Source organism: Rhinichthys klamathensis, unplaced genomic scaffold (assembly GCF_029890125.1).
Source record: "Rhinichthys klamathensis goyatoka isolate OS25496 unplaced genomic scaffold, OSU_Roscu_1.1 h1tg000003l_1, whole genome shotgun sequence".
In the NCBI taxonomy this organism is placed as follows: domain Eukaryota; kingdom Metazoa; phylum Chordata; class Actinopteri; order Cypriniformes; family Leuciscidae; genus Rhinichthys; species Rhinichthys klamathensis.
In genome coordinates, this window is record NW_026606556.1 from 5,231,102 (window position 1) to 5,250,898 (window position 19,797).

Genomic DNA, 19,797 nt, shown 5'->3' on the forward strand with positions numbered 1-19,797 from the left:
TACCGAATTGAGCGTTACCATATTCTCTTTCGCATCTTCTTGCACTAGAACATTTCAATTGGCAAGGCTTAAAGCAACACCAAGTAACTTTTCCTCTGCGGTCGCCCTACAGGTTGGAAGTGGAATTGTCCATTACCGCTGTCGTAGATAATTTAGCCTAGCGCAGCCGACTGTCGCACACACGCTCGCTGTTTATCCAGCACCGGCTTTGGAATGAACGATGTCCACAGACAAGGTAGAGTATGTTGCATGATTTCATGAAAGCATGATGTATTGCGACATCAGAAACGAAGAAAAACTAAATAATGACTATTGTAACGCTTGACGTAAAGCAAGTCAAATTTGTAGTTTTCTTATGTCTCATTAGAACTACAGAAACGCGACCCGATCTGGCAATCTTACATAGCGTGGTTATAGCAGATATAGGAACGCAAAGCGGAGGCATAAGTGTCTTTCACCCTGTTACGACTTAATGAACCACCGGAAACCAGTTTGGAAACATTATTTTAAGGTAAAAAAATCTTACTTAGTGTTGCTTTAAAAACGTGTAATTGATAAACTTTCGTGGCGATGCAACACTGGCCCGATCAGGACAGTGACAGTCCCGTCATCTGTCCCGAGCGTCTTTCATGCTCTGCTCGAGCCCTGCAGTATCATACGTGAAATAGGAGCTTTACCTCCTGACCTTATGCCCTGACTAAAGGCCGTTCAGTCAGTCCTGTTTGGTGGTCCGGCACATGCAGGTCATTGGGCTGTAATTTGGATGATTAGCCTGGGCTATATGAAAACAGTCTCGTATGACCCTAAACACTGAACGCAGCTCACTATCTTGTTTGAGTGTTTCAGGGCTTGATGTCTGTCCCGTGCATGTGTAGGTGCAGCTATAGAGCATGTGTCAGGACATAGATTGCCTTGGTTGTGTGGGACAAGAGGTCAAATGTTAGCATTAATATCGTCTCTAGGTTTTGTTAGGGCGTATGATCATCACAGCACACAACTTTGTGACCACTTATCATTTTAATAGACTATTTTAATCCGCTTGCCCTAAGAACCATGCACAATGCTTTAAAACCCTCTTTCTTGTCATCTGTTTAGGAGCCTCGAGGTGATTGCATGTGCTCTTCAAAAGCGCTGGGTGTTTTCTGTGGATTGGCCCACAATAGTCACATTATAATCTTGCTATGGAGAGGCCTCCGGAGACGTTTGTTGCTATTTTTGAATATTGTTTGTACTTATTGACCTAGTTCATCTGTTTCATGTTGGCTAAAGACATGTAGATTTCTTGTGCCGTTACACTAATGTGTTTGTTAAAATAAATGTTTTGGCCATGTGATGAGGTATTTATAAATACAAAAAAAAGACACTATAATACAAAAAAAAGACACGATATGAAGTCTGTTAATTGCTGTTATTTATAAGTGTTGGGCAACAATCATTACACATTTTAGAAGAACAAAAAAAAAACTCTCGGATTACATGAACTGTTTGTTTCCTCTTTTTTAAGACTACAGTTCCTGTAAGAGGTCGACCAAAAGTGGATTTTTACCGATATCAAAAACTAGGTTGGTCTGGACTGGCATTGGCCGATAACTGATTACCCGACCGATAGTTTTTAACTTGGATTCTGAATGAAAACAAACAAAATACTCAGAGAAAACGAGTGTTGATCATTATTACAAAAATAAAAAAGTGCTGAACCATGAAAGTGTACTGTACTTATTATTAAATTAATTAAATATATAAATGTTAATATTAAGTATTAACATATTAATTATACCTTGATCATTTATGTTAGTTCATAGTGCATTAACTAATGGTAACATAAACTCTCAAATTTAAAAATGTATTGAATAATGAACAATAATTATACAGCATTTATTAACCTTTAATGTTACAGATGGACTCTTATTAAAGTATTACCATTTCATAGTCCTGTCATGCTTAAAGATGGCCATCTTTAAATGTCTATACTAGGGCTGTCACTTTACGTTCGAAAATCGATTCCACAATCGATCGGACCAACCAACACAAGTTTCGAAAACGAAAATAGGGAATCGATTTTAACGAAAAAAAAATTTCTTTAACAAAAATTTGTTTTAGGTGGACAGATACAGTACACAGAACATGTAGGATGTTGGAAAATAACAATGTCTTTTCTGTTAACCAAATGCTTTTTAATATTCGCTATTACTTCAATGCATGTGAACAAGCGCGCCGTTATTTGTTGCTTAGTGACGTGTGTGTTCAAGTAAGCCAGAAATGCGCAGATTCTGCGCAATACGCTGTATTTAATATATCACGAGGACTCACGAGTTGCATATTTGCGCTAAATCCGCACAGATTTGTCTTACACGAACTTCCCCAGCAAAGTGAGTAAATATAGAAACATGCCAAATTGGCTAGTGATTTGACAGCGTTACCCGCCAAAGTAAATTTTTTACCCTTATTTGGCGGGTTGGATGGTGTTAATTTCAATCTCTGAATGTTGCGCTCCTGTTTGTCATTGTGCACGAAACTTCACACCAATAAATCATCAGAAATATTGCTGACTTGCGCGTCTCAAGCATAGGTCTCAAGCGCCCTCTTTACGTTCGTCCTAATGCCTGCCCTGTTAGGTGTCCGTGGATTTGCCTATATTTGGTGTTGAGAATGGAAACGTCTTTAGACATGGAAAATCTATTTTACAATCGATTCAATGAACACTTATGTCTCAAAAATCGAACAGGATTTTTTCACAAAAGGGACAGCCCTAGTCTATACATGCATACTCTATGTACAGTGAAGATAAAACAAGAACTGAAATTGGATGCATTTCTGATTTGTTTCTGTCGGCTGCATTAATATATCAATTTGCTTTCTCACGTCACTAGCTTTAAATATGCAATTTTACAAAATGAATGCATAAAAATGCCCAGCTGGATATAAACTAATGCAAACAGATGGTATCAATCATGAAATTAAACATTTGGGTCGGCATATATTCTTTTCACACTGTTTTAATTGTTAGGGTTAGAGTCCTCTCAGCCTTGATAGCAAACATGATGTTCTTTCTCTACTAATGCAGCATCTAGTCAACAAATGAATTACTTTATAATGAAATGAAAACATGTAGTGTATACATACTGTTTCTTTGTCTGTTTTGAATCCACATCTGAAGTGTCCCGCTCTCACTTGTCAAAACAAACACCACAAGGCCTCTATATGGGCCGCTCTCACAGCAGACACTTCTCAGCATCTTCAACAATGGACTCAACCTGGAAAAACTTAAAACTATTGGTATGGATTATTGCCGATTAATCAGCAAAACCGATCAATTGATCAATCTCTAGTCATTTTATTATTTATCTATTTCTAAGTGCTGGATCGATATTATTTTCCAATTTCCGGGTTAAAAATAAGTAATTATAGCCATTCGACTTGACAATATAATTGAAGCAAGTCATAAACAGCCAATATTATATTGTTTTTATTCATCGTTTATTAAAGGGGTCATATAATGCCATTTTTGTACAAGCTAATATGATTCTTTAGGGTCTAAATTAAAAGTTTGTAATATACTTTAATTAAAAATTCTCATTAGTATTGTAAGAAAACAGCTCTGTTTTCAGCACGCCGTTTCAGTGTATATGACTTTAAATGATCATGAGCTTTGCTGACTCCGCCTCTCTGTTCTGTGCGTACACCGTTTGTAACACAATAACACAATGACCATAACGCGTTGTTCAGTATAAACGTGGGATTATGAATTATATTGAGAACGTCATACATAGAAAACATGCCGTAATGTACCCTGAGTGTAAACCTTAGACATTCATTGTGAAGCGTGCAGCTAGCGATTTGCAAAGATTAATATATTAATATAAAGTTTAATAAAACGTTACACTCACTTCAGTTGTTCTAGAGGTTCAGCAGGAACACGAATATCTGGTACCGATCCTTTTTTCAGGAGCAGCTTCTTAGCAAAACCAGTTTTATACTGATCCTCGTTTATAAGCAGTCTGGTGTGTGAAATGATTCGCGCAAACATGAAAGCATTGACGTTGCTCGTGGGGAATATTCCCTTCGAAAACAAACTCAGCCACTGCGTCTTCAGCGGTTCGGATTTAGGAACATTAAAATGACAGCTGTGTTCGTTATTACACCCAAGAACAGAACACCACAATCGCTTAGACGCCATTCTGCTCATAGACAGTGCTCCAGCATATCAACAATGACCGCGCCGGTCCGCGCAGACTATGATTGACAGCTCTCACGAGCGAGGGCGGGTCTGTGTTGAAACGCTCCTGTCAATCAACAATCGTGGGAGGGGCGTCCGACCGTGTGACGTCACACGGTCGAACGGCTTGATTTGAGGCAGGGGAAAACATACAAGGAGATTAAAACAAAAACACTGGATGGATTTTTATCATTTTATGATGGTTGTGTACAGGCACTGCCAACACACATTTCAGTACAATCAACTTGTAAAAGTGCATGTACCATTATATGACCCCTTTAACGCTTACAGAATAGTAAAAAAAAACCCCGTATATTATAACTTTAAATTTAAATGAACGTAAGTTTAAGTGAAAACTTTGTTCACATAAAGCCATTATAATAAGTTTTTTCTTAAATGTCTTACACAGCAAATATTATTTACAGAAATCAATGTGTGTTTTTTTCCCAGCCTGAAAAAAAGTGCAATTGTGATTCTAGCAATAGGCAACTTATGTTCCTGCCAGAGGTCTAGTTATTCATAAGGGCTTTTCTTCCAGTGCTCAGCCCTGTTTTCCATCTGCAGGACTCGAGGAACGGCACGGCTCATTATGCAATAATTACTGCGGACTAAATGGCAAGCTGCAGCTCTGTTCTGTGTCATTTTTATTGTATGTATGTGCATAAGAGACCGAGAGAGAGAGAGAGATAAATGCTTCCCTGCGGGTTCTGCAGCTCCAGTGTCTGTCACATACCGGTTTGATTTGCAGGAGTTGTGACAACTTTGAGATTGAGATAATCGAATAGGTCTCAACAAATGTGAGATGTGTGACACTGTCAAATGTGAGACATTTGACAGTGTGCTGCTAAAGTGGCAGCTCTGTGTGGGCAGTGGCAGTGTCTTGTAGTACGGCTGGGCGGTATAGCGACTTTGCACAGTAAATCTATATATGTTTTTATAAACGGTAAAGGATGAGGGAATACCGTTTATATCGATATACGGTAGTTTGATATTAGTACACAGGATGAGTTGCTGTGTGGAAAGTGCATAATTAAATTCTTCCTATTGAGACATGCTTTATATTAAGGGCTTCAAAATAACTTGTACGATATAGTTAGCGTGTATAGTTTAGCGCGGCTTGCCCCGTCAGATACGCTTTAATGCATTTGAGAGGTGGTGTTTTCCTCACTGCATAACTTGCGTTTAACAGGTAGATTCTCCATCCGTAAATGTTAGAAAGTCGTGCAAATATCTCCATTTTGCTGTCAGGAGTGGATGAGCCTTATGCAAGCCAGTTTCCGCTAAACTCCACAGACTTCAGTGAATGAGCGCCACTGCGCACATGCGTGCCAAACAGACAAACTGCTATAGAGTTGGAGCGCCATAAATCTGACTAAAATATAGCTACATTTTGCCAAAATATTTGTTGTTGGACATTAAATGTCATTTGTAGAATTTTAAACCTACAAGTATGTTTTTGGGATAGCAAACAAAGTAAAGTGACTATTGGCTAATCAAATGTAGGCTAATATAATTACGAAGCTCAAATGAGTAAATGTGTTCCTCTTACCAGTTTACATTTTAATCTGTGCTTTTGTTTTTGTTTTTATTTTTAATTTAGTGATTCAAATTTTTCCTTTAAAACACATTATTTTTGTTGTTAGATTGTAATGTTGTTACAATATAATGTAATGTTATTTTAACCCTTTTTTGCACATATAGCACAGCCTAGATGGTGACATTCACTATATTTGTTTACATAGCCTTGAATATGAACGTTGTTTGTCGAGCAACTTTGGGCAGGATGTTTTTTTTTTTTTTTTTATAAGTACAGATAATTTTTAAATTAGTATAAAAAGTATAAATACATTTAGTCCAAAAATACTGAGCCACATCATCCTATCTTGTTGCAGTCCTTTTTATGCCGTTCTCATGTTTTCTTGCTCTGTTTTTTACCATCTATTCAACCTTTATAACTGTTGCCCACCCGTCATTATCGACAAATAATAATATTTATTTGTCTTAATATTTGTCTTAAACCTGTGATCGCAGACTGGCCCATCATGCTTTAGGCTATTAAGTTGTGACCTAACTATCTCCCTTGAATTATCAAGGGAGATAGTTAGGTCACACTTTAGTTTTGGGTCAAATTAACACTATTAACTATGACTTGTTCCTCAATAAACTCCTAATTACTGCTTATTAATAATTAGGAAGGTAGTTGTTAAGTTTAGGTATTGGGATGTCGAATATGTTCATGCAGAATAAAGCATTAATATGTGCTTTATAAGTACTAATAATATCCTAGTAACATGCATGCTTATAAGCAACAAGTTAATAGTGAGTTTTCAGCATGAGCGTAGGGGTGCAAATCTTTGGCTTATTGCTAGATTTAGTGTAAAGGTTCTGCATAAGAGCCTTACTTTAGTATGTGTGTTCTGACTGGCCAATAGAAATAAAATACTGGGGTATAATGACCTCATATCTGAGGCAATGTAAATGAAAATTTTCAATTCAGAGGGAACGTACTGTAATACATGTTTATGCCGGGTGGTTTTGATAAATAAAATATAAAAAGTATGATTTTTTGATTCTTCAAGCATCATTACAGTAATTTTGCATATTCAATTTGACAAACGCAATAGTGACTAGACAAATCTGAGAATACTTGAGTAACGAGTGCCGGCAGTCGTGCACCAGTACAAATGGCACACTCAGTCTCACAGGTGTCACTCATCGCAGCGCTCGTCTGTGACGCATCCAATTCAAACGCTCACCAGAGATACAGTACTGTACGTTCCCTGTGATGATGATAGTAATAACAGTTTAGCTTGCAATTATCTTAATGGCTCAGAGATGCTTAATTATTACTGATTTGCATCACTTAAGCTAAACACAATCCTAAAGAGAGTCATATCAGGTCCTAATAGTACTGGAGCAGTTTTGGTGCTGCTAATGGACATTTCTCTACGGTTCAGAAATTTGGGGTTTGAGGTTTTTGTAATGCTTCTTTAATGAGTCTCTTCTGCTCACCAAGGCTGCATTCATTGCATCAAAAATACAGTACAAAAGTAATATTGTGAAATATTATTACAGTCAAAATAATAATAAAAAATTTCAGTAAAGAACAGCATTTATTTGGAATAAAAATCTAGAAATAGAAATCTTTTTGTAACAAGAAATTGATAGAAATCTTTTTGTAACAATGTACAAGTCTTTACTGTCACTTTTTATCAATTGAATGCATCGTTGCTGAATAAAAGTGTAAAATGTCTTTAAAATGTATTTAAAAAAAATCTCACCCTAGACTCTATGGAGTAATATGTCAAAACACAATATTCTTATTTTTGGTCCATAACCATATATATAGCAATGTACACATTTTTAAGCATTAACGAAAATACATTTAATGCATTACACATTTGAGAAATTTATACCACTATATCATTGAAATCAGTTTTATTGCCCTCCTCTGTAGTTTCAGCCGGTATATTGCCAACCCCTAATACATAAGAGTGGTCAAATAAATGATGAGCCATCAGTATCTGCCTCATGTTTCATAATGGGTGCACCCCCAGCATTCATCATTGTCTTCTGGCTCTGATTATTTAGTTTCATGCTTTTATATGCATACTAGACTAGTGCAAATTTGATTTGATTAGATCAATATGTAAGCCATCCTGTGCATTCATCAGCAGAAAACCTGCTGGCAACAGGCCATCCTCTTCCTCCATTCCTCCTCTCATCACTCTCAGAGCTTCTCCTCTGGCATTGCATAAGATCTCCGAATCACACACTCCCACTTCAGACTGCTGGCCTGGTACAGGATGATGAGGTTCATGGCCTGCAGCTATTCTGGAAATCCTGCTATCCTCCGCCAGCATAAAGCATTGTTGAAAGAATTCAGCAGGGTTAAAGATACGGCACACAAATTTCGTACATGCACACAATCGAGATGCAGGACACCATCAAAAATCATGCAAATCTCACGATAATAGCTGTTTGTTTGAGATCTCTTCTGCAATTACATTTCAGGCATTGTGCCGTTTGTGTTTGGTGGTGACATGTGAAACGGGATGTTATAATGTTCTGGTAGAGCTGCTGCAGTGCAGCTCTCTGTGGATCCCGTTTAATATAGATTCATTGAAGCTGTCATCCCTGCCCCAGATTTTAGTCCTGCGTTTTTATTCCGTCCCCTACGCTGCTCAAAAATGGATCAATCCCCCATCCTCTCCTCGTTACCGTGCCGTCCCCCTCGATGGACAGGGTCTGTTTAGCAAAAAACACTGTCAGATGTAATACCTCTTCTGTGTGATTTTAAAATGACAAATTAGCCTGATGCTTGTTCGAGTTACATAACATTTGCTGACTGAATATTTGTTTTGTTTTTCCTTGCGCTAATAGTGAAACATGCTTGTGGTACTTGATATAAGAGAATGTAAAATTATTTATTATACTATCTCTTTATACACTCACCTAAAGGATTATTAGGAACACCTGTTCAATTTCTCATTAATGCAATTATCTAATTAACCAATCGCATGGCAGTTGCTTAAATGCATTTAGGGGGGTGGTCCTGGTCAAGACAATCTCCTGAACTCCAAACTGAATGTCAGAATGGGAAAGAAAAGTGATTTAAGCAATTTTGAGCGTGGGGCCGGTCTGAGTATTTCACAATCTGCTCAGTTACTGGGATTTTCACGCACAAACATTTGTAGGGTTTACAAAGAATGGTGTGAAAAGGGAAAAACATCCAGTATGCGGCAGTCCTGTGGGCAAAAATGCCTTGTTGATGCTAGAGGTCAGAGGAGAATGGGCCGACTGATTCAAGCTGATAAAAGAGCAACTTTGACTGAAATAACCACTCGTTACAACCGAGGTATGCAGCAAAGCATTTGTGAAGCCACAACACGCACAACCTTGAGGCGGATGGGCTACAACAGCAGAAGACCCCACCGGGTACCACTCATCTCCACTACAAATAGGAAAAAGAGGCTACAATTTGCAAGAGCTCACCAAAATTGGACAGTTGAAGACTGGAAAAATGTTGCCTGGTCTGATGAGTCTCGATTTCTGTTGAGACATTCAGATAGTTCGAATTTGGCGTAAACAGAATGAGAACGTGGATCCATCATGCCTTGTTACCACTGTGCAGGCTGGTGGTGGTGGTGTAATGGTGTGCGGGATGTTTTCTTGGCACACTTTAGGCCCCTTAGTGCCAATTGGGCATCGTTTAAATGCCACGGCCTACCTGAGCATTGTTTCTGACCATGTACATCCCTTTATGGCCACCATGTACCCATCCTCTGATGGCTACTTCCAGCAGGATAATGCACCATGTCACAAAGCTCGAATCATTTCAAATTGGTTTCTTGAACATGACAATGAGTTCACTGTACTAAAATGGCCCCCACAGTCACCAGATCTCAACCCAATAGAGCATCTTTGGGATGTGGTGGAACGGGAGCTTCGTGCCCTGGGTGTGCATCCCACAAATCTCCATCAACTGCAAGATGCTATCCTATCAATATGGGCCAACATTTCTAAAGAATGCTTTCAGCACCTTGTTGAATCAATGCCACGTAGAATTAAGGCAGTCAAACACAGTATTAGTATGGTGTTCCTAATAATCCTTTAGGTGAGTGTATGTATCCCTTTTATAGCCTATATTTATATTCTGAAATTGATCGTTGAGAGAGAAAAAAAAAACAATAGCCATTTGTTGCGAATATTTAAAACTGATTGTGAATCAAGGCATGTTTTTCACAGTATTTTCCATTAAATGAACACAAGAAAATGGAACTATTTATGTACAAAAATAACAATACATAGTAATAACATATATTTAGATATTTCCATATATACTTGCATATATTTTTTCTAAAACATTTTAATATGTGAAAAAAGCCACATGGGGACTTTATGATGCAATTTAATCACTGAATCAACGTTTTATATGCAAGGACAGATATTTATCAAAAGTGGCAGTAAAGACTTTTCCATTGTTACAAAGAAGTTCTGTTTCAAATAAATGCTGTCCTTTTGAATTATTCTATTAATGAACTTTCTATTCACCAAGACATCCTGAAAAATCTACAATAATATTAAGCAGCACAATAGTTTTCAACAATAATAATAATAAGAAGAAATGTTTCTTAAGGAACCAAATCAGCATATCAGAATTTCTGAAGGATCATGTGACACTGAAGACTGGCGTAATGAGGCTGAAAATACAGCTTTGATCACAGGAATAAATTACATTTTAAAATATATTATTATATATTATATTACCCATCCCTAGTACTTGGCCATCTGATTCCAGTTCAGCCATTATGGTCTTATAATTGCAGCAGTGTGCTGCCTTGGCAGAACAGTGTTACTTTCTACAAGCTCATGCAGGGACACACAGTTCACAGCACTTGGACAGACACGAGGTTCATGGGCAAGGTGAGAGGAGGGTGTAAATGAGACTCTGGTGGACCAGAGAGCCTCCTAAATATGAACTCGGCTTAAATGGTGTGCTGGTGTGAAACAGCACAGTAAGAGGTATTGGAAATCTTCCCTGCGAGGTTTGCAGGTTGGTTTGATTGACAATTCTGACGGACAGGTGTCACTCAGCCTGTTTTGTTTATTGTGTCTTCTATTCCAGATGCCCCACCCTTGGATCGAGAAGAACTGTTTGTCCAGAAACTGCGGCAGTGCTGTGTGCTTTTTGACTTTGTGACTGATCCACTAAGTGATCTCAAGTACAAGGAGGTGAAGAGAGCCGGCCTTAATGAAATGGTGGAGTACATCACACACAACCGTGAGGTGGTCACAGAGTCCATCTACCCCGAAGCTGTCATCATGGTGAGAGGGCACAAATATCCCCTAAGCAGACATACATCAATGAATCCCATTTAGGGGATGCGGTTATGCTTGATTATGGCAAAAATCATATCATAAAATGAATTCTATCACTGTTACTTTGGTCAGTATTATAATCACGATAAATTAAGACGATAGGTAGGGCTGGACGATTTTGGCTAAAATCATAATCGCGATTAATCAAACAAGTTACCTCGATTACGATTATTTTAGTTTTTTTTTTCTTTGTCATATGTCACTGGCAAGGCTTATACTGTAAATATGTTCACGGTTATTTTTTCTAATGAAAGAGTGCATAATCCTATCTTTGTGATTCTAAAATAAGTAAACACACAGATAGCTTTTAATGCTTATTTATTAAATATTTCAAACAATTGAATCAAACAAAGCATACAATGCTTGAAATAAAAACGTCTTATAAAAAAGTCATTAAGTTTTAATGTAAAAAGAAAGTTTCTTGTTGCTGGGCGTTTGTCAGTCTCTCTCTCTTTTTTTTGCGTGTTTCTTTGGTACAAGCGGCTCCAGTAGCTGAGTTGACTCGGTGTTTGAGTTCCCTTTCACAAAGAGATTCTGGAAAACACACGGATAAAGTGAACCGGGATTTGACCCGGGTTCGTTTGACTTTGGTTCATTCACACTGCCAGTGATTTTCCGGAATCAGAGAGTGCGTTCACACACAACCCGCAAAGACACGTGACATGCTTATGAGCTGCGATTTCTCTCTCTCGAGAAACCACGCTTGTGCTTTTTTTTTTCTGATTCGATCATAAACTAGCGCATTACGTACCGTTTCACGCTGGGGAACGATCCCGGCAAAGCGCCATCATTACGACACGGCATTGATTGATTAAGGCTTTTGTTCACACAGCGCGCATTCCGGGACTGAACACGGCAATGTTACTATGTCCCCAACCTGGCATCAATCCCGGGTCGTGTTTGCGTTCACACAGAAGGTGTTTGTTCTGGCAATTTCCCGGGATCAACGCGCTGTGTGAAAGGGGCTCATGTTGCTTCAATGTCGCAGACTGGACGGGGCGGAGTTACGTGACTACACACGCGGTAATATGTTTTAAGGGGAAAGTACATTAAAGGGTTAGTTCACCCAAAAATGAAAATTCTGTCAGTAATTACTCACCCTAATGTTGTTCCAACCCCGTAAGACTTTCGTTCATCTTCGGAACACAAATTAAGATATTTTTAATGAAATCTGAGAGCTGGATCACTCCTCCATAGGCTTCTTAAGGGATCGAAACTGGCCGGCCCAAAAGTTATGAAAGACATCGTTAAAATAGTCCGAGTAACTACAGTGGCTCAACCTTAAGTTCATCAAGCGACGAGAATACTTTTTGTGCGCAAAAAACAAACAAAAAGAACGACTTTATTCAACTACTCTGTAAGGCCGTGATATTTCACGTAGTGAAACTACGCAAAGCTTCTAGGTTGTACGTCACGCATCACACACATGACCAGCGTCGGCCAATAGTGAGCCTGCGTGTGACGTGCAACCTAGAAGCTTTGCGCAATATCACTACGTGAAATATCACGGCCTTACAGAGTAGTTGAATAAAGTCGTTAGAATAAAGTCGAGTAGTTGAAAACGTTCCTAGGGGAACCGTTAGTTCTCGGGGAACCACCCTGGTGGCTAGTTCCTAGAACTACCCGGTGTGACGGTATTTATATAACCGTGAGACCAACGATTATAGTTGAACACGGTCATTAGAACTCTATAACCGCCAAAACCGTGTTATTAAAATATTTTTTACGAACATTTTTTATCATACATTTTTTTATCATACATTTTTTTAAATACTAATATCAGCTTTCGAGGGAAACGGAGGAGGAGTTAGTGGTGCTTCGGAGGCTGCTACTGCTGGAGATGATTCGGGAGAGGTCTGTGCCCCTTTACCGATCAGAGCGTGTGCTGAGACAGAGTAAAGCCTTGTTTATACTCGACGCGTCCGCACGAGCGCGAAGATGCGCGTGGCAAAAATGCAAGATTACCGGCAAGACCCCATTTCGCTTGGCTGTGTGCACGGCTTTTTTTTGTAACAGCGCACGCGACGCCGCATCCGAGGATGAACGACTTCAAGCCGAATCTGCCCGAGCATGTACGTCTCACCGCACCGGCACCCAGTATGCGCGTCTAAATTGCAAAGTTTTTTTTGTTAAGGTTTTGTTTACTGTGTGTGATTTATTTAATGGAAAGCACATTCACTTCTAGTTGTCTTGCTGTTCATTTTAAATAAACGTAGAACAAGTAGCTAATCAGTGTCTGCTCGTTCATTCAAACTAAGTTGTCCTATAACAGACGAACCCAAAAAAATCTGGTTTTATTGTTTCAGTTTGTTGACTTTTTTTTACAGACTCAATGACTCGTATAGTTATTTATAAATGTCATTTTGGTGATCAAAGTTGAGTTTGAAGGGATCAAATTATTGACTACATAGGGGCCTTTAATATCAAGCATGTCGCACAGCTATATCCCCATTACCTTTTATACATGGTCCCCGTGCATATAAGCAATGTGTGGCTTAGTTCACACCACCCTACCTCTCTTGAATGGTCGAAATTGAAGCTAAATAAAGTGCTGCATTTCAAAAATCAAATGTAGTTTTTTTTTTTAAATGGAAAATTGCCCCTCTAATTCAGTTTCCATGGCAACATTAATCCTCTCCTACCATTCTGAGATCCCTCAGAATTGGAAACACACTAAGGTGATGCCTCAGCTGCACTGTATCGGTGACTCACCCTTCAGTGACAAGTGGCATGGGGGATTTAGAGGTATTGTGTATTAAACCTATAATCTAAAAAACATTTCATAAATCTTCATTTGACACCTAAATGTGTCAAGTCATTTTGCCTCATTTTGTTCTTGTACCGCATACACATTTATTTTGTAAAGTTGTTGGTCTATATACACACATATGTTAAACATTAGCTTCCACTACTTTTTTCTTAGTATTTCTTTCCTTCTTACTAGAGATTTTAACAGATATATTCGCAGATATATCGCCGAACTTTTTTTTTACAGAACATACATCGCGGATAAAATGCTTGTAAATTGTGTAATCATGAGTTTGTCCAGCAGAGCGCGCTCCATTGTTTGCTACTGGCGACCCAGGTCACTGTAGTAGTGACACCACCCTTTCACTTCAGAGGTCTCTTCAGACACGGTGTAAGATGCGCACACATTAGCTTCCACTCCACTGACAAGGTATGAAACATGGCTAGCTAGCTAATGTAGCAAACGAGTATGATAAGCTCGTTGTGAGAGTAAAAAACGAGGACATTCACCAGACTCATGCCACCACCGCACTGGTAACTAGTTAGCAACATACATTTAAGACACCGCTTGACTGCTTGTCTGCTGCTGCCTGAACAAGACAGCGGACGCGAGCGGCGCGATGCGCCAAAAGACAGTTGAACCCATTATAATCAGTGATGATGTCTACACTGGAGAGCGTGAGCGACAAATCTCCGACAGTAAACTGATGCCTCATTCTATTTATGACGTACTGACGCGAAGTACAAATGCTTAGACACGGTGTTAAAGCCCATTCTGCCTATAACGCTACGTTACAACATCAAGCAATATTCCAATGATTTATATAATTATAACACTTTATATATGGCCATTTTGCATATTGAGTAGTTTCATATTTAGTACATTTTGCTGACTGACTGAAAGTACTGTACATATGTAATTAAACATGTTTTCATTATGGGATTATAGTTCTTCCTCCACTGGTGGAGACTAGAGGAATTAAGACTAATAATAGAAGATGATAAGGTTTTGCCAGTTACACTTGATATTGATATTGATAAGTTATTTTTTATATAACGTGACTAAATAAAAAGATAAAGACATTAGTGAAGATTATGCAACAGTATTTATAATATAATTTAGAATATAAAATGCAATGCAAACTAGTTTGGTACAGCTCAAATATATCATTCTCATTCTGTCATTCACCCTGCCTCCATTACACATCTTTGTCACACAAGTGGTTGATCACCACATCTGAGTGATCATTGCAAAAAATGTGTTTATATATATATATATATATATATATATATATATATATATATATTCTGTTTGTGTGTACTGTATTCTATATACAGTACCATTCAAAAGTTTGTACACACGAATGGGAAAGTCCGTCCAAACTTTTGACTGGTTCTGTACTATAATATACACATAAATATTATTGCTACTGTATTATAATATACACATAAATAATATCGGCAGATATATCGACATCAGGCTTTTTTTTACTCCCTAATATCGGCATTGGCATCAGCCCCCAAAAATCCATATCGGTCGGGCTCTACTTACCCGCATATATGTTTATTAGCTAAATCTCATTAGGGCTGGGCGATATGGAGCAAAAAATATATCTCGATATCTTTACAGGAAAAATAACCCAACAAAAACTACTGCAAAAACAAATATGCCAAATACCACAGTCTTTTTTTATTGGAGTGCAAAGAGGTAGGCAGTTCATGTAGTCCAAAGTGCGAAATCAGAATTAAATATAAACAATATATCTATGTCAAAATCCATATCGTGTTTAAAAAATATCTTAATATATTTTAAATATCTCGATATATTGCCCACCCCTAATTCTCATCAGAAGATAATAGGACAAAACATGCTTGAAACTGCACACCTCTGCCTATCATGTCACCAATTGACAGAAATGGCTTTTGCCTGACCAGTGCATGGGTGATTACTAGCCAGGCCAAGGATAAAATCTGCTCAAGTGTAAATGTACACCAGGGAATTGTGGGTAATTACCCGTCATAAATCAAGACCCAGACACCTGCGTTTCCTTTCAGCCATTCATAATTCGGAAAAGAGATCATCTGTGTCCTAAATAAGGCTCTGCAATACACAACTTTATTTTTCATCAATTTAATATCATGTATTTGCTCTGAGTCTAAAATAAAAGAAAATGGTTTAAAAGGTGATTTTTGTTTTTATATATAATATATACACTCACCGGCCACTTTATTAGGTACACCTGTCCAACTGCTCGTTAACACTTAATTTCTAAGCAGCCAATCACATGGCGGCAACTCAGTGCATTTAGGCATGTAGACATGGTCAAGACAATCTCCTGCAGTTCAAACCGAGCATCAGTATGGGGAAGAAAGTTGATTTGAGTGACTTTGAACGTGGCATGATTGTTGGTGCCAGAAGGGCTGGTCTGAGTATTTCAGAAACTGCTAATCTACTGGGATTTTCACGCACAACCATCTCTAGGGTTTACAGAGAATGGTCCGAAAAAGAAAAAACATCCAGTGAGCGGCAGTTCTGTGGGCGGAAATGCCTTGTTGATGCCAGAGGTCAGAGGAGAATGGCCAGACTGGTTCGAGCTGATAGAAGGGCAACAGTGACTGAAATAACCACTCGTTACAACCGAGGTATGCAGCAAAGCATTTGTGAAGCCACAACACGCACAACCTTGAGGCGGATGGGCTACAACAGCAGAAGACTCCACCGGGTACCACTCATCTCCACTACAAATAGGAAAAAGAGGCTACAATTTGCAAGAGCTCACCAAAATTGAACAGTTGAAGACTGGAAAAATGTTGCCTGGTCTGATGAGTCTCGATTTCTGTTGAGACATTCAGATGTTAGAGTCAGAATTTGGCGTAAACAGAATGAGAACATGGAACCATCATGCCTTGTTACCACTGTGCAGGCTGGTGGTGGTGGTGTAATGGTGTGGGGGATGTTTTCCTGGCACACTTTAGGCCCCTTAGTGCCAATTGGGCATCGTTTAAATGCCACGGCCTACCTGAGCATTGTTTCTGACCATGTCCATCCCTTTATGGCCACCATGTACCCATCCTCTGATGGCTACTTCCACCATGTCACAAAGCTCTAATCATTTCAAATTGGTTTCTTGAACATGACAATGAGTTCACTGTACTAAAATGGCCTCCACAGTCACCAGATCTCAACCCAATAGAGCATCTTTGGGATGTGGTGAAACGGGAGATTCGCATCATGGATGTGCAGCCGACAAATCTGCGGCAACTGTGTGATGCCATCATGTCAATATGGACCAAACTCCCTGAGGAATGCTTCCAGCACCTTGTTGAATCTATGCCACGAAGAATTGAGGCAGTTCTGAAGGCAAAAGGGGGTCCAACCCGTTACTAGCATGGGGTACCTAATAAAGTGGCCGGTGAGTGTGTATATATATATATATATATATATATATATATATATATATATATATATATATATATATATATATAATTGTTTTCCACAGTTTTAACTAAATGCAAAGATACATATTAATACACAGCAATATCTACATACATGAACATGCATGGAAAAACTACTATCACAGCCTTTATGAAAGCCAAATAAAAGTGCATTTAAGTCATTGTGATATAAAAAAAATTATCTGGTGTATATTGTGAACATTTATATCAGCAAGTCCCATTTCTAATCATAAATCTTGTGGCTCTATTGTAAGACAATCGCAACCAAATAACTAAAACCTCTTAGCTTTCAGATGCACATTGTCCTCTCACGTCCCTCATCCTCTCTTGTACTCATTAGACTCTCATGTCCCGCTCTCCCGTCTCAGCTCGAGGTGTCAATGAGAATGTCTCGCCCTCCCTCTCCTGTCTGGAGGTCTGAGTCGACTCTATTTTGAGGCTGTGGTCGAAACATTGCGTCATTTTGACAGAAAGCCGTGCCACCCCTCTGCAGTAGTAACACTCCTGTCCTTCCTCTCAGCTATTTTGGGACACAAGTGATAAGCAGCATCTTACCACTTGTCACTTCAGAGCGAGTTGATATTTGAGGTCATGCATATTTAATGCCTTTGATTCATAATTAGAGCTAAAGAAGGATGACATTTAATTTTTTGTAGTTTTTTAGGTTTTTAGAGCTGAATTTTTAGTGCAAACATAATGGTGAAGTTTACAGACGGTTTCAAGAGGGGTATATTAAAAAAATACCAAATGCATTCATATTAAAAGGATAGTTCTGACTCTTTTTCTGACTCTAAACTCTGATTGGACAGGTAATGTTCAAAGCCACTGTAAAATGCCAGTACACACCTGTCACCATATATTCTATATTAATGCACCAAATTGCTTTCCAATTGTTTGGCTAAAGTTATACAAACTATATATTACTTCCTGAAAGAATTTATTATTCTGATTATTAATTAGCATAAGTAAATGTAACTATATTTTTTTATTTTGAGCTCGTGGCTCAGATTCAGCATTGGCGTGTTTTTATTTTTGGTGACGCTCACACAGAATGCAAGACAGAACGCATTAAAATGAAACGCACCAGGAATTCAAAGGAGAACTTTTCAATTAACAGCGTCCTATCAAGCGAAAACTGACATTTGTCGGCCAAAAACGTCCATCTGACACATCTCTACATAAGCCAACAATTAATAATGGTGCATGTGGAAAGCAATAGCAAAAGCAACAGCACGAGTGCCTTCCATGATGAGTTTGGTGGACATTGATAATGCTTATTGAAAACACAATTATAAATTAAACTTCAAAATGTAAGTTTTGGCTTTACAAGTCAGTTTTCTGTGTGAAGAAATTTAAAACAAATTCAAGAACATAATTTGTATAACAATATTCCAGTGCAGCAATAATAATAATAATATTTTGTAACCTGTAAATAATAATAAAACAGAAAAGCCCCTGCAATAACGACGAATCCACACAATAATAATAATAATAATACTACTTGGTGCCGTGATACTTTAACAAAAAAAGTATTGCAACAGAAAGGTATTGTGGTTTATTATAGTACTGTAATGACAGATAATGTGTTTCTTTTTTTCAGTTTTCTGTAAACTTGTTCAGGACTCTTCCGCCCTCTTCCAATCCTACGGGAGCAGAGTTTGACCCTGAAGAGGATGAACCCACTCTGGAGGCCGCTTGGCCCCACCTGCAGGTGTGTGTGGACCTTCATATTATCATAACACTAGTTGTCTACCCAGTAGACCCCACAAGTACCTTGTGTCATTAAGTTTGCAATATCAGCGTTCTAAATTCGGCTCTAAAAGCCCTGTCATATTTATAAAAATCTTAAGTGTATTAGTGGTGTACGAGGTGTAAAGTAATAAAGGTGTAAAGTAATAAAGGCCATTTCACTTCACCTAATAGGCCTGTAGATGGCACATGGACTTAAAGGGATAGTTCACTTTGAAATAAATTTTTGGTATGTTTTAGCTTACCTCAAGGGCATCCAAGATGTAGGTGTCTTTGTTTCCGCAGTAGTTTCAATTTTAATATTTTTAGGTCAAACCGTTCTTGTCTGTCAGTCATATAATGCAGGTCTATGGTCATCACCACCTCAAAGAGCATGCACAGAGAAGTCCAAATTAAACATGATTTAATGACTCGTAAATGTAAGTACACATTGATGGCCTAAGACACGAAACGAGCGGTTTGTGTGAGAAAACGAACAGTATTTATATCGTTTTGACCTCTTGTAAACACAGCCACGACCAAGTGATCTGAGGGCGCGGGCGCTTCGGTCTGCGCAAGCGCTTGAAGTGATCTCTCGCGCGTGTACGTCACTCATACAATTTATTTATTTATTTATTTATTTATTTATTTATTTTTACGACGGTTTAAACATCCCGGATAAGCGCAAATTAGTACCATTTTAATTAGCCGTCTTACCTACAATCTCTGTTCTGTGTAAACAATGAGTGACGTACACGCGCGAGAGA

General features: G+C 38.5%; 1 protein-coding gene across 2 annotated transcripts in view; it reads left to right on the forward strand.

Annotated features, from left to right (window-relative positions):
• The window catches only part of ppp2r5d (protein phosphatase 2, regulatory subunit B', delta), a 57,605-nt gene that overhangs the window by 17,418 nt on the left and 20,390 nt on the right, over window positions 1-19,797 (forward strand). For both annotated transcript variants that reach the window (XM_056249982.1, XM_056249976.1), the window contains exons 4-5: window positions 10,845-11,044; window positions 18,903-19,013. In XM_056249982.1, coding sequence (XP_056105957.1) covers window positions 10,845-11,044; window positions 18,903-19,013 — 311 coding nt within the window. The remainder of the gene's footprint in view (window positions 1-10,844; window positions 11,045-18,902; window positions 19,014-19,797) is intronic.